This window comes from Neolamprologus brichardi, chromosome 15, assembly GCF_056152115.1.
Source record: "Neolamprologus brichardi isolate AB-2024 chromosome 15, ASM5615211v1, whole genome shotgun sequence".
NCBI classification, from domain to species: domain Eukaryota; kingdom Metazoa; phylum Chordata; class Actinopteri; order Cichliformes; family Cichlidae; genus Neolamprologus; species Neolamprologus brichardi.
Window position 1 is genome coordinate 17,687,736 of NC_142118.1, and position 12,894 is coordinate 17,700,629.

The 12,894-nt window shown below is 39.4% G+C and overlaps 1 protein-coding gene across 1 annotated transcript in view; it reads left to right on the forward strand.

Annotated features, from left to right (window-relative positions):
* The window catches only part of kif3ca (kinesin family member 3Ca), a 31,513-nt gene that overhangs the window by 15,717 nt on the left and 2,902 nt on the right, over positions 1 to 12,894 (forward strand). Inside the window, exons 2-4 of the mRNA XM_006792729.3 lie at positions 9,383 to 9,484; positions 9,703 to 9,825; positions 11,783 to 11,901. Coding sequence (XP_006792792.1) covers positions 9,383 to 9,484; positions 9,703 to 9,825; positions 11,783 to 11,901 — 344 coding nt within the window. The remainder of the gene's footprint in view (positions 1 to 9,382; positions 9,485 to 9,702; positions 9,826 to 11,782; positions 11,902 to 12,894) is intronic.

Here is a 12,894-nt window from a genome sequence, read left to right on the forward strand (position 1 = left end):
GAGGGGTTATAATATAAAATAAAGAAATTACACTATTTTGTGAACTTCTTTATGATTCTACATGTGATTGTACCTACATTATAATCTGTAATGTCCTTTGGGTCACTTAAAGTATGTTTACAGTGTTACTATAAATGGTTCTCTTTCATATAGATGTACCAGAAGAGACATAATCTCTTAATTTGTAAGCTTTAGTCCCAGTGGTACAAGTATCACTACACTCGCTCAAATCTTTAAAGACTTTTTAGGCATTTTGAAGTTTTATATTTGCTTTCCAGATATCAGTTAGTGTAGTTAAGAGTAACAGAAAGTAACTAAAACTCGCAAATGAACTTATTATTTAGATAATTTTAGTAGATTTACTAAAGAAGAAACTACAGAGAGCTGAACTAGAGCTTAAGAGAGATCTTGACCCTAGGCAGGAATAAGTCAAGTGAGTTTTATTTATACAGCACATTTGAAAACACACAAATAGACCCAAAGCCCTTTACAGACAGACCAATTTGTAATCCAGCTCTCAAGAACTCGGGCCAAAGCACATCGCTTTCAGGACTGATGTGCTGTCTTTTCTTCAAGCAGCTGCATTTTTCTCAAAATGTTGAAGTCTTGCTTAAATCGTCCTGCAAAAATCTGCTGCATGTTTGAGCATGAAAGAAATGCCACAGTAAATTTGTTGTACTCCTCTTGATATAAGGTGGCAGGTACATGCTGCACAATTTTACAGCTCAAATATTTTTTACCATCACCCTCTTTTCTCCTGATAAAGTATAGATTTAAAAGCTTGGACTGACAGTGTACAGTGTTTTTTTATCATCTACATTAATATATATCAACAAATAGGAACCTTTGAGGAAAACTATTGTCAAATATGAATATCTGTGTCTTTTATTGTGAAAATGTATGGCCTAAACAGAAAAACAGGTCAAATCACAAAATACATTTGTATTTGTTTCTACTTGTGTTTGTATTCCAGCAAAATAGACAGATGTTCTGCTGATTGTAAGGCATTTACTGAATCTGTCTCCTGTGTTTGAAGGACGCAGTTGATGAGGGATGGATGTCAAACTTTAATAGGATTTAGGCTTCAAGTTGTGGCAGTTTAAGTGGTTTGTGCATCGACCGGGACTAATGTGAAACAGATTCTTCGATATGTCCCGGCTTACACTGCTCGCTGTTTTTCATACTCAATTGTCTTCTTCTTTTTACTTCTCTTTTCTTCTGCGTGTGTGTCTGCCCACTAGGATTTCTGTCTTTCTGCTGCACAGACCTGTTGTCGTCACATTATATTTATAGCCCAGTCGCTCCCAGCGGGCCCCGGCCTCGCTGTGATTGGCTGGCTGATGCTGATGAGCCAACACTTCCCATTCTCTTCACTTTCCCATCAGCAAGTGGATCAGTCACAGCCAGAAGAATCTGAGCAGACACTTATGGGCAGATTATATATCCATAAATAAGTATGCAGGCTGGCACTCACATGCGCTCTTAAATACATTTCTAAATGCTTCAGTTTTCTTCTTCGGCATCCTCCTGCAGACTCCGCTGCTTCCCACAATGTTTCTTTAAACTTTGCAGTTTCTGGTAATTTTGCTGTGAGATAAACAACCAGCTATCAGCACTGTGATAGCTTGTCACTGCGATTGAAAGCAACCTGTCTCCAAACAATTGCAGTCCAACTTGGATTAACTGCATTCACTTCCAGGCTGATTGGCAAAGCTTTGCGAATTACTGCTGCCCAGTTTATAAACACAGGCAGCCAACACAATGCAATAAATTTGAGTCTGTCTGCACCGATGAGTGCAGCAGGGGACTCGACTTAGCTGGCATTCTGGTTATATTCATATAGAAAAGCAAGGTCACCCAGTGCCTATGTTATTTTGCAGTTAGACTGCCATTCCTGCAGCAACTATCACACTATCTATAAGCTTCTGGCTGCAAAGTGAATGTAAGAATTTAAGATGAATTTCTATGTAATGTATGTTTGTATTCTCCCAAACAGATCGCAAATAAACCCAATCATAAACTGGGAGCATTGGGAAATTTCCTTGAAGATGATTTCTGAGTGCAAGTGGTCACAGAACTAAAACTCATTTTGGAAGCAACCATATCAAAGAGAATGAAATTACTGCACACAGTCACATCTGCTGTTTCCCCGAGTGTTGCTGTGGTATAAATTCTGTTAAGGCTTAAAGTGAGACGTGAGTGATGTTTTGTCTTGTTTAGCATTAAATTGTACTGAAAGAGAGTCTACTGTATCGAGCTGGCTGTTCAGTTTCTCCAGTATATTTTGCTTAAGCCTTGTTTAGCACTAGCTATTTATGATAAAAGTCATTTATAGTCGTATCTTGTTAGCCAACATAGCATGCTTACATTAACCTTAACTGAGCTGCGTGTGTTTACTTGTACTACTCGTGTTGCAGAGACAAAAATCGGAATCTTTTTATATCATCATTTAATTTTAGGACCAAGATTTGACTCAAGATTAGTATAAGGTTAGGTTGTGACTAAGGTTTGGCACATATTGTTAATGATTATGGTTTGGATAAATCATAAAAGGAGTGTAAGTCAATATGATGTCCTTTAAATTGATGGAAAGGCTTTGTGTGTGAGACTGAAACCTTGATCTGCCTGGATGTCTGGAAACAGAATCATGACTCCAGTGAGTCGACAGTCATCTGAGTGAAGGTCATTTGGCTTCCACCCTGAGTCATCGTCCTCCTCCCCACGACCCCTTCCTGTTTTCCTGCCTTCTTTATATCAGCTTTTGTTGCAGCAACGTTAATCAGAAAAGTTAACTCGAAGATTTAAAAGTCCTTTTAACCATAACCATGACTTTTCTTTCTTAGCGTTTAAATAATTTATTTATTGAACATGTATATTGCAAAGATTGAAAGGTTTGGTCAGAAGATAATGACGGGATTGTTTTGCTTTGTCTTCACGAGAAGACTTTTGCTTTCAAGTCTCTACGGGTCACCTGTTTGTGACAAAAGTGAGGACAGCATCACCTTTGGTCCCTCTGTGAAGAGCCAAAGGAATTTTTCCTCAGGCTAAATCTAATCAGAATAAGTAAAATGCTAACACAAGTCCTTAAAACAACTACACCACAGTCCATTTAATGCCACTAGCACTAAACTCCCCCTGTGTTTGTCATTTGCAATAACGGGCGAGGACTCGTTCACATCGGTTTTGAGTAATTTGAGGTCATTCTTCTTTGCAGAATTGTTTCAATTTAGCTACACTGGAGCGTTATGAGCGAGCCAAACCATCTCAAACTAATTCAAGTCCAGACCTTGACTAGGCCACTCTTCAACATTCTTTTTGTTTCATGAACTCTGACCTTAACCGAGGAAAGCGTGGCCTGCAGTTATTTAGATGGTTCTTTTGTGACCCTCTGGTTGAGTCTTTAATGGCTTCTTGAAGTAATTTTCTTAGGCCGGCCACTCCTGGGAAGGTTCACCACTGTTTTCTCCATTTGTGGATAATGGCTCTCACCAGTTTTTACTGGAGTTCTAAAGCCTTAGAAATGGCTTTGTAGCCCTTTCCAGACTGATAGATGTCAGTGACTTTGTTTGTCATCTGTTCTTGAGTTTCTCTGGATTGTTGCATGATGTCTGTCTGACTTTACTTTGTCAGACAGGTTCTATTGAAGTGACTTCTTGATTCAGCAGGTCTGGCAGTAATCAGTCTTGAGTGTGGCTTGTAAAACTGAACTAAAACATGTGGTTAACCACATTGAATTCATCATTAATCATTTAAAAACTGCATTTTAGATTTATTTCTGTCTAGTATTAAAGTTAGTTTGATGATCTAAAACTTAAACGTGACAAAAATGCAAAAGAACTAAAAAATCAGGAAGAGACCAAATACTTTTTTCACAGCACTGTAGGTCTTATTGGTAGAAACGCTTTCTTAAGTTCACATAAAGGATGCCACTGCACTGTTTTCTTCATTTTCATCATAACAGCTGATGGAAATATTGTTCTCGTCCCAGTGTGACACTCATTTTTTTTCTACGCTTTAAATGTTATTTTGATTTAAGGCTGGAAATCAGTGCAGAAGCTACACTCTTGTTTGCCTGCTGTTTGTATTTAGACTAGCCAGCATTTATGTGCAGTATAAACCAACATTGTTCCAATTTAATTGGATGTTGTTATATCGGTTAGATCTGTAAATGGGTGTAATTGGGGTTTGACACAGTTTTATGAACCCACTGAGGCTCACAGTGGAGCTTTTTATAATCAGCAGACAACAATTTGCCATAAACCCCTCCCCCCAGCGCCCAATTGTAAAGCGCGCCTTCCGGTGTGAAAAACTCACTTGTATTGGGCTAATAAGCAGAAAACAGGTAGCTTTTGTTACTTAATTATCTGACGGTAACTTTTGAACCCTCTCAAGACCTGCAGCCCTTACCATCCAGTCTCATTAATTTACTCCTTTTCTTTTGTCAGGTACTGCAGTAACTGAGTTTCAAGTTTTCTGGGAGACTTTAAAAATTGTTAGAATCAACTGGCACAATTAAAGGGACGATTATAATGAACCATTTTAAATGCAGCTTTTACTGAAAAATATTTATGAATGAGGGCCAGCGTGTGATTAGTCTCTGCCCAGGCATAAAGAGGAACACATTAAACACTTTCATCAGTGCTTGTCACGTGTCTGTACAGAGCGCAGTAATTGCTATTTTTGTCGTGAATGCAATAACTCGAGAATGAGGTGACGCAGAGTTTTCAAATCCATACCACAGGTGCATCTGCTAGGAGACTGAACACTGGCACCAGTATTTTTTTAATTGTTAGTAAGGTGGCTCTAAAATTTGTCGCCACCAGCTGTATTTGTTAAAGTTAAGAAGGCTTAGTGTGTAATTATTGGGAGAGGAGAAGGGTTGCTAATGGAGAGAAATGCTGCCGGGGCAAGTATGTAATATATCAGTGTGAACTGCAGATGAATGAAATGTGCAAGCACCCGTGGGAAGCACTTTGACGGTTCTGGATTTCGATTTAAATGTTTTTGCAATTTTGAATCAAGCTAAAACATGATTTTGCTTTACAAGATTAGTGCGTGATGAACAGTGTTGGGAAGGTTACTTTTAAAATGTATTCCATTACAGAATACAGAATACATGCCCCAAAATGTATTCTGTAACGTATTCCGTTACATTACTCAATGAGAGTAACGTATTCTGAATACTTTGGATTACTTAACATATTATCATGCTGTTTACAACTACATGAATGTACTATTGCTGTGATTTATTACTGTTACTGAAGGTCCGCGGCTCCAAACCGTAGTAAAGGGACCTCTGGCTAATACGGTGGGTTCTGTGTCGGGCTCATAGCCGAAAACTAGCTTTACTTTGTTGTCTGGGTCAACTTTGCTAGCGAGAGACAGAGAGAGGCATTGAAAGGCTGCTCCAACGGAACTTATTGTTTTCGGAGGAAAACACGAACACGGTGTACAGTCGAGTCTTAATAGCTTACTTACAGCTGGGCTCGTCAGGCACTCTTCTTGGCTGCAGTGGTTATTATTATATTTACATGCTTCCAGCTCCCGTTTTTGCTCGATGACAGCTCGTACTTTTCCTTTTTCTCCCTCCCTCGCTCACAGACACATAACGTGTATGGCAGTCCATTCTCCCAGCAGCACGGACTACACTGCCCATGATGCTACATTCTTTAGAGCTATACCTGTAGCATTCTGCCTATTAGCTTAGCACAACAACAACAAAGGCCTCTCTCACCCAGGAAACACGCAGAGAGAGAGCGTCACCCTGTAACCATGGCAACCGTAACGCTGCCGCTTGAACAACAGAACGTAGCTGTCAAACAAAACCCAAACAGGCCTGACCCGCCACAATATGAAACAGAAAAGTACCGTAATCCATTTATTTCAACAAAGTAACTGTATTCTAAATACCACCTTTTTAAACGGTAACTGTAACGGAATACAGTTACTCATATTTTGTATTTTAAATACGTAACGGCGGTACATGTATTCCGTTACTCCCCAACACTGGTGATGAATGAGACAGACTCAAACTTTGAGTTAAATCCAAAATGTCAAGTGGCCGTTTAAGTCACCGACGTTTCACATCATAAAGACTGTGTGTAAGGGATCCAGCTAGCCTGTCAGGGCCGACATAGAATGCATGAGAGGGAAAATCCCGGACATGAATCAGCCCTTTAATGAAGCTGAAAGAATATGACAGAACACAAAGCACAGCGAACCAGTCGCTCACGGACACATTCACGCAGCAAACACAAAGACAGCTCAAAACAAAGAGGCTTTCTGTGGAAACCTGCTGCAGACGCATCCCCTCTGAAGGACTCCACTGTCCTCTGCTTGGGTGTGAGAGTGTGTTTTCGTGTTCACCCATACAGCCCATTGGAGAGCGAAAACCATATAGGGTTGCCACATGCACACACTGTCTTTTTGTAATCTGGATTGTGACCAATGCATTGTCCGTCTGTGGGAGCTTATTTTCGTTTTCCTCTCTTCCTGTATTTTCTTGTTACCTTTCCTTTAGAGCAGGGAGGCAGATAATGACAAGAACATGTGCAATTTTCATAACTTGAAAATTGCATCACTGTGACTCCTAGAGGTGGGAATCACGATACAACTCACGATACGATATTATCACAATACTTAACGCACGATACAATATTTTTGCAATTTTTTAAAATATTTTGCGATATTCAGATTCTGTACATAAAGGTAAACTTTATCAATATTTATTTTATCTAATATCAAAGTCTCACACTCAGTCTTTCTCTCATTTCAGTCAGTTTTATAAACTGAATGGTTTGTATTACAGTCTAGTCCAACTTAACTGAATGCAACCATCTGGTACAATTATAGCTATTCTGAACTATGCAATTTATGAAAACTATGCAGCCCCTTCAGCAACTGAAGAATTTAAAAGTAAATTAAAACAAAATATAATTTTACATTAAATAAAAAAGTTTTAAACTTAATTAAAATAAAACATGTCTTAAATTAAAATAAGTAAACTGTCATGTTTATTTCTGCCAAAAAAAAGTTAAACACATTTGGACAGTGAAGGAATGTCAGGATTCTTGCTCAGAAAAAGGATCAACTCTGAAGTCAGAGCATGTTCCAGTCCACGAAAAAATTGTTTGTAACAAAATATCGATTTCTGCTGTATCGATACATTATTAGCAAACAAAATATCACAATACTACATAGTATCGATTTTTTCCCCCACCCCTAGTGACTCCAGGCCTTTAATCTCTGCAGTAACTAGAAAAGCTGTAATCAGAGGCTCGAAATGATATTGAGTTTGGAACAGTCAAGTAAAGACATACATGATACTTGTAACTTACATATTCTCATATAAGAAAAAGTAGAAATTAAAGCAACACAAGTAAGGAGGGCAAGGAAAGGAGCAGGAAGTAAAACCAAAAGAAGACACAAGAGAAAAAAAACCTTCAAAGTAAAATAAGAAGTAACTAAAAGACATAACTAATGCTGCGACATGAAGAATACACTGAAGTAAAAATAACACCAGAGACCGGGGAGCACCAACTCCTGGATCAACTAGAAACAACAACAAAAACTACAGAATACCAGGGCCATGACACTGTCCCTGTACAAATGTTACAACAAAGCAGTGTGCAGGCATTATTAATTATTGTTGGTTAAGATCAAAGCTTAAGAGATCAACAGAGCTATTACAATGAATCCTAATGGGGGGGGGGGGGGGTATGAGTATGTGCACAAAATATCAAGTCCATCCATCTGTGGTTGAAAAACTAGATCTGACACATTCATGCTTTGCATTGCATTCTGGCATTTGCACAATATTGAACTAAAATGAAGACAGATTTGGCATGTTCACCTTTATTTCTTGTCTCAAAGGCTTTCACAGGTCTGCAAACGAGTCACTGTGGTTGTTTGGGTTGGAAACAAGACTCCACAAGAAGCGTTAGTCTGACTGGGAGAAGCTCAATACGTGTGCAATTGTAGGAGGACATGTAACCATCAGTGGCACTAGAGGATAGTCAAAGTCAGCTTTATTGTCAAAAACCATATGTACAGATCTTACACAGAGTGCGCTTTCTTGGCCAGGTAACCCCTGAAAAGGAGATGTTAATCTCAATGAATGTTTTTGCTAAATACATTAAAGTGGTTATCGCTTATCGTTACCTTTAGAAAATCAACAACAAGAAGGTGACAACATATTTTACACTGTAACTTTGCACTGCTTTACTTTGACACGGTTTGTGATTCTGCAGAGTTTCAGCAGAGCTCAGCTTGTTGTCGCGTGTCGTCATGTCGATGCTAAGCTGCCAGCGTCCGTCTGCCTCATCAGGACAAAGTCTGCACTGACGAACACGCACAAAGACCCAATTGTTTAATGTCCAGATGAACTTATCTTGACCTCACAGAGGTTCAAAAGCAAAGGAAGTAAAACTCTCTAGTTCTTCTTTTCCATTAGCGTTCAATTTTTGTCAGCGAGGGTTGACGTCAGCTGAAATTTCTATATTAAGCCTTTGATTTATATTAATAACAAGGGTTTTATACCTGCTAATATACACTATTGTTTTGTGTTGTATTGTTTGGGAAAATGTTAAAAGAGCATCACAAAAGAAATAATAAGGAAAACACAAATCTACTGTGATCCAGTTAGTATCAATTTACAGCAGGCAGTTAACATAATTAGTAGTTGGCATTAGCTGTTACTGAGTATAAACAGTGATCTAGAGGCACATTAAATGCTGCTTAAATGTAAGCTTCTTACTCCTTTTGAACACATTATTTATCCATCCTCTTCTGCTTATCCTTATCAGTGTCGCAGGGGGCTTGAGCAAATTTCAGCCACCATAGGGAGGGAGGAAAAGTACACCCTGGAAAGGTTACTAGTGGTCACCAAGCCAACACAGAGACAGTGAATCATTTACCTTCAAATTCACACCTATGATTTAGATTAACCTAACCTGGAAACTGTGGGAGAAAGCTGGAGTACCTGGAGAGAAACCACGTGAACAGAGGGAGAACGTGCAAACTCCACACTGAAAGGCTTCAAATGGTAGCGTTGAACTCAGGACCTTCTTGCTATGAGGCAACAGTGCTAACCGCCACGCCGCTGTATTTATAGTAATAAATACACATTATTTATTACTATTATTATTTTCCTTTGGCTTTTATGAACTGTGTGTCCAGAAATTCATTTGAGGATGTTTTCCAAAAACTGTTTTTCCACTTTCATTTTTAACAGTGTGCTTGTTTAAACTTTAGCTGTTTTGTGACTTTTTGATGTGACATTAAATACAGAACCCTGCAGGATGTGTGGCATTTGACGGAGAATATAAAGCATATAATAAAGTAGCTTCAGAAATATTAATCAAAATGTTGTTTGTTTTTTCAGGCGATGGAGAGCAAGCTGCTGGTCGGTGGAAAGAACATCATAGATCACACCAATGAGCAGCAGAAGATGCTGGAGATAAAAAGGCAGGAGATAGCAGAGCAGGTAAAGCGGTTTTTTGCAGTAGTACACTAATTTACTCAGTACAGCTGCACAGTTCATACTTCAGGCATACATTTAAAACCTTAGGAGAAATATTTTCTGCAGCAGTTTGTTTAACATTTACACTAATTAGTGTTTTCTGCAGCCTGAATTGATAAAAACACTCCAGAGCTGAGGAGAATCCACAAAAGAACAGGGTGATATTTGCATTCTGCTTTCAGACGCGTAAGGAGCGCGAGATCCAGCAGCAAGTGTTGATTCAGGATGAAGAGACCCTGGAACTGAGAGAGACTTTCACTTCTCTGCAGCAGGAGGTTGAAGCCAAGACAAAGAAACTCAAGAAGGTAAAATATCCTGATGATGCAGAAAAAAATCTGATGCACACAAGTAGAAATACAGTAGATATCCTCATTTCTACTCTCGCACACACTTTTGCAAAAGAGGTAATAGACATAGCAGTATAGGTGTGTTTTAACGTGCACATGCTTACAGACCTTCCCTTTTTGTTCCTAATGTGAGAATGTCCCTCTTTACCCCCTTCTTTCCCTTTGACCTTTGACCTGGATCACAAATGACCCCTTGACTTGGACACTCGCTTCGTTCGGACACACACTTAAATCTCAGTACCTCAAGGTTTGTCCTGCCGTCCCTTTCCCTCCCTCCCTCCCTCCCTCCCTGTCTGCCGTTTTACGTATTCACGCTTTCTGCACTAACCTCAGTCTTCCTTCACTTAATGGTCAGTTTGCTCCAAATCCCCCAGTAACTCACTAAACCTCTCCCTCACCAGTGCAAACACCAAACCTATTACATCCTTCCCCTCTCTTTCCGCGTCCCTATCTCGCTGCACGGACGCGACCAGCAGGACTAACACCGAGCGGCCCGTTGTGCGAGTGCCGGCGACAATGTAACTAATGATCCTTTGCTGATCTTTGCTGCCCTGATTCCCAAACGTGGGTCCATCTACTCCTCTCACACTGCATGATGCCGTCAGTCTGAAGAAAAGAGGGGGTGTTTTTCACGCTGTGCATTCAAAACTCAGTGGGCAGTCCGTAAAGTTCAGTGACTACAAAAATGTCACTGACACCTTGTTTGCTGGAAAAGAAAAAAAAAAACACTACTGCAGAACTCTATTTCTTAAAATAGCCAATGATATTTTTTTTCCTTCCAAAGTCATTGTTTAATGATCAACTGAGAAGTTGATCATGTTAACTGTTAAGTTGAAGTAATGATTGTAGATAATGTAAAAAAAAGAAAAAAAGATTGCCACGGTTACCTGTAGTTTTTCATGTTTGTCTACAAATACTCTCTGATACTCACCCAGCAGTAGTAAAACTTGAAAAAGTAAAGAGGTTTTTTTTAAAAATGCTGGCTGTAGCGTTGAGGCACAGCTTTTATTTTGAAGGTGAACGTTCTCCATTTTCTTAATTTAACTACAGCTTGGAGAGTAGCTGGACAGTGCTGTCACTGCTGTTCAAGCAGTAGCAATATGCTAGCAACCTGAGCATTCACTGGATGGGGAATACACATTTTTCCTTAGGAACATGTGTCACAGTTTGTTGTGTTAACTGAAGCAATTCACTGAAATGAAATTAATTTCAAGCTTAAACAGATTTTCAGGGACAAAAGGACATATTATCATGGTTTAGCAGAGAGGTGGAAGCAACTGCATACATGTGCATGACATAAAACAAAGAGCAAGCTTTACTCCAAAGCTGATAAGTCAACAAAACTAAATGATAAAAGGTGAAACCAAGTTAGCACTGAAGCAAAAAGGCTAGAGGAACAGCAGGAAAAACAAACTTCCGGGGATATTACAGCTAACACTAAATATCAGGATGGAGACTGGGAAAGACAGAAACACTGCAAAACCAACAGCGACCAGAATTCAGTGATAAAAGCACTTTTAGCCACATTTTCTCTTAGCATAAGAAGAGAGTGAGAGTACCTTTCTGTAATGTAACATTAAGGCATTTTTTTTTGTGTGGAGGGGGGGGGTTGCTCTCCGTGTCCAAGCTGCAGAGCCTGCAGTGTCATGATTCACAGCTGAAGTCAGGATTCGCCTTTATGTTTGAAGCCTCGGGTGAAGTCAAAGAATGAACAGTGTGAAACCTCAGGAGGAACCAGGAGGAGGAATTAGAGGAGGAGAGCTCCCATTGGCTGGCCTGTTCACCAGACACCAGCGCCTCCAGTGCTGTTGCTATGGGCAACCGAGCTGCAGCAAGTTGTAGACCAGTCCATCTTCACTGGGAACCTCAGGCCTGATTGCTCGTCTCGCTTGTTTGTCTTTGTCGTTTCTTCCAGCTGTACGCCAAGCTCCAGGCAATCAAAGTAGAGATCAAGGACGTGAACGACGAGCACGTGAGGAGCAGACAGGAACTCGAGCAAACTCAGAACGAGCTCACCAGAGAGCTCAAGTTCAAGTGAGTCAACCACACATCACAAAGAGTGCTCAAAAATTGCCACATACAGTACGGGATTTTTCAAAGCAATACGCCCCATTTAAAGGTCAAACATAAGGCCAGGGGGCCTTATTGGCCTGGCAAAGACCCCATTCTGGTCCGCAGGACGGCTTTAGAAAATATGATAGAGGGCATGCATGTTTTGGCTTTTAAATTTTACATCTTTTCCTGCTAATAAAGACTTCACAGTCACTCATAATACACCAAAATAGCTAAGTAATAGATAAACAATTAAATCACAGAAAAGTTCCTTTTTTTTACTCTCCGATATGAAAATTTTGGTTAAAAAATCCATCCATCATCAAAAACACCCCTAACTAACTACAGGACAGTAATTTTATACATGTATCATGTAGAAATTGCGCCTCTTTATCTTATGTTAAAAATATCTCAGGGATTAAATGTATAATTAAACATCTTTAGAGTGATAGAAATGGCAGTTTCACTCATCTCACCATCACAATGGGCTGTATGTGGCCATTGATGTCAAATGACTGTGACATCCCTCATTTAAATAGTTACTTCCTTTGCAGACTGAGTGTTTACACTAAAGAAAAAATTGTGTTAGGCTTTTACCGGTTGTCTTTTATTCTATGCAATAGTACGGCTGCAAGGAAAGCAGTTAAAAAATGCTTTTACTTGAAATCTGTTCTTGCAGAGGTAGGGGTCTTTTTTTTTTCCAAACTCAATACTTTTACATTTTTGTTAACAGTTTTATTCTTCCTTTTGTTTGCTCTACGTCTACGTGTCTCATTATGCTTTCCAAAAAGAGCCCTGCTAGCAGCTGTGATAGCCAGATGCTCTTTCTTCTTTTCTTTTTTAAATTTCTCTAAGCAGTGAAATTGCTTTGTAATAGTATTGTAATAAGACCATAAAATATTTGTTAATCTTTTCTTTTAAACTTGTTTTTGTGCAGCCAGTTAAATAGCTAAGTTATGTTGATTTGAAGAAACA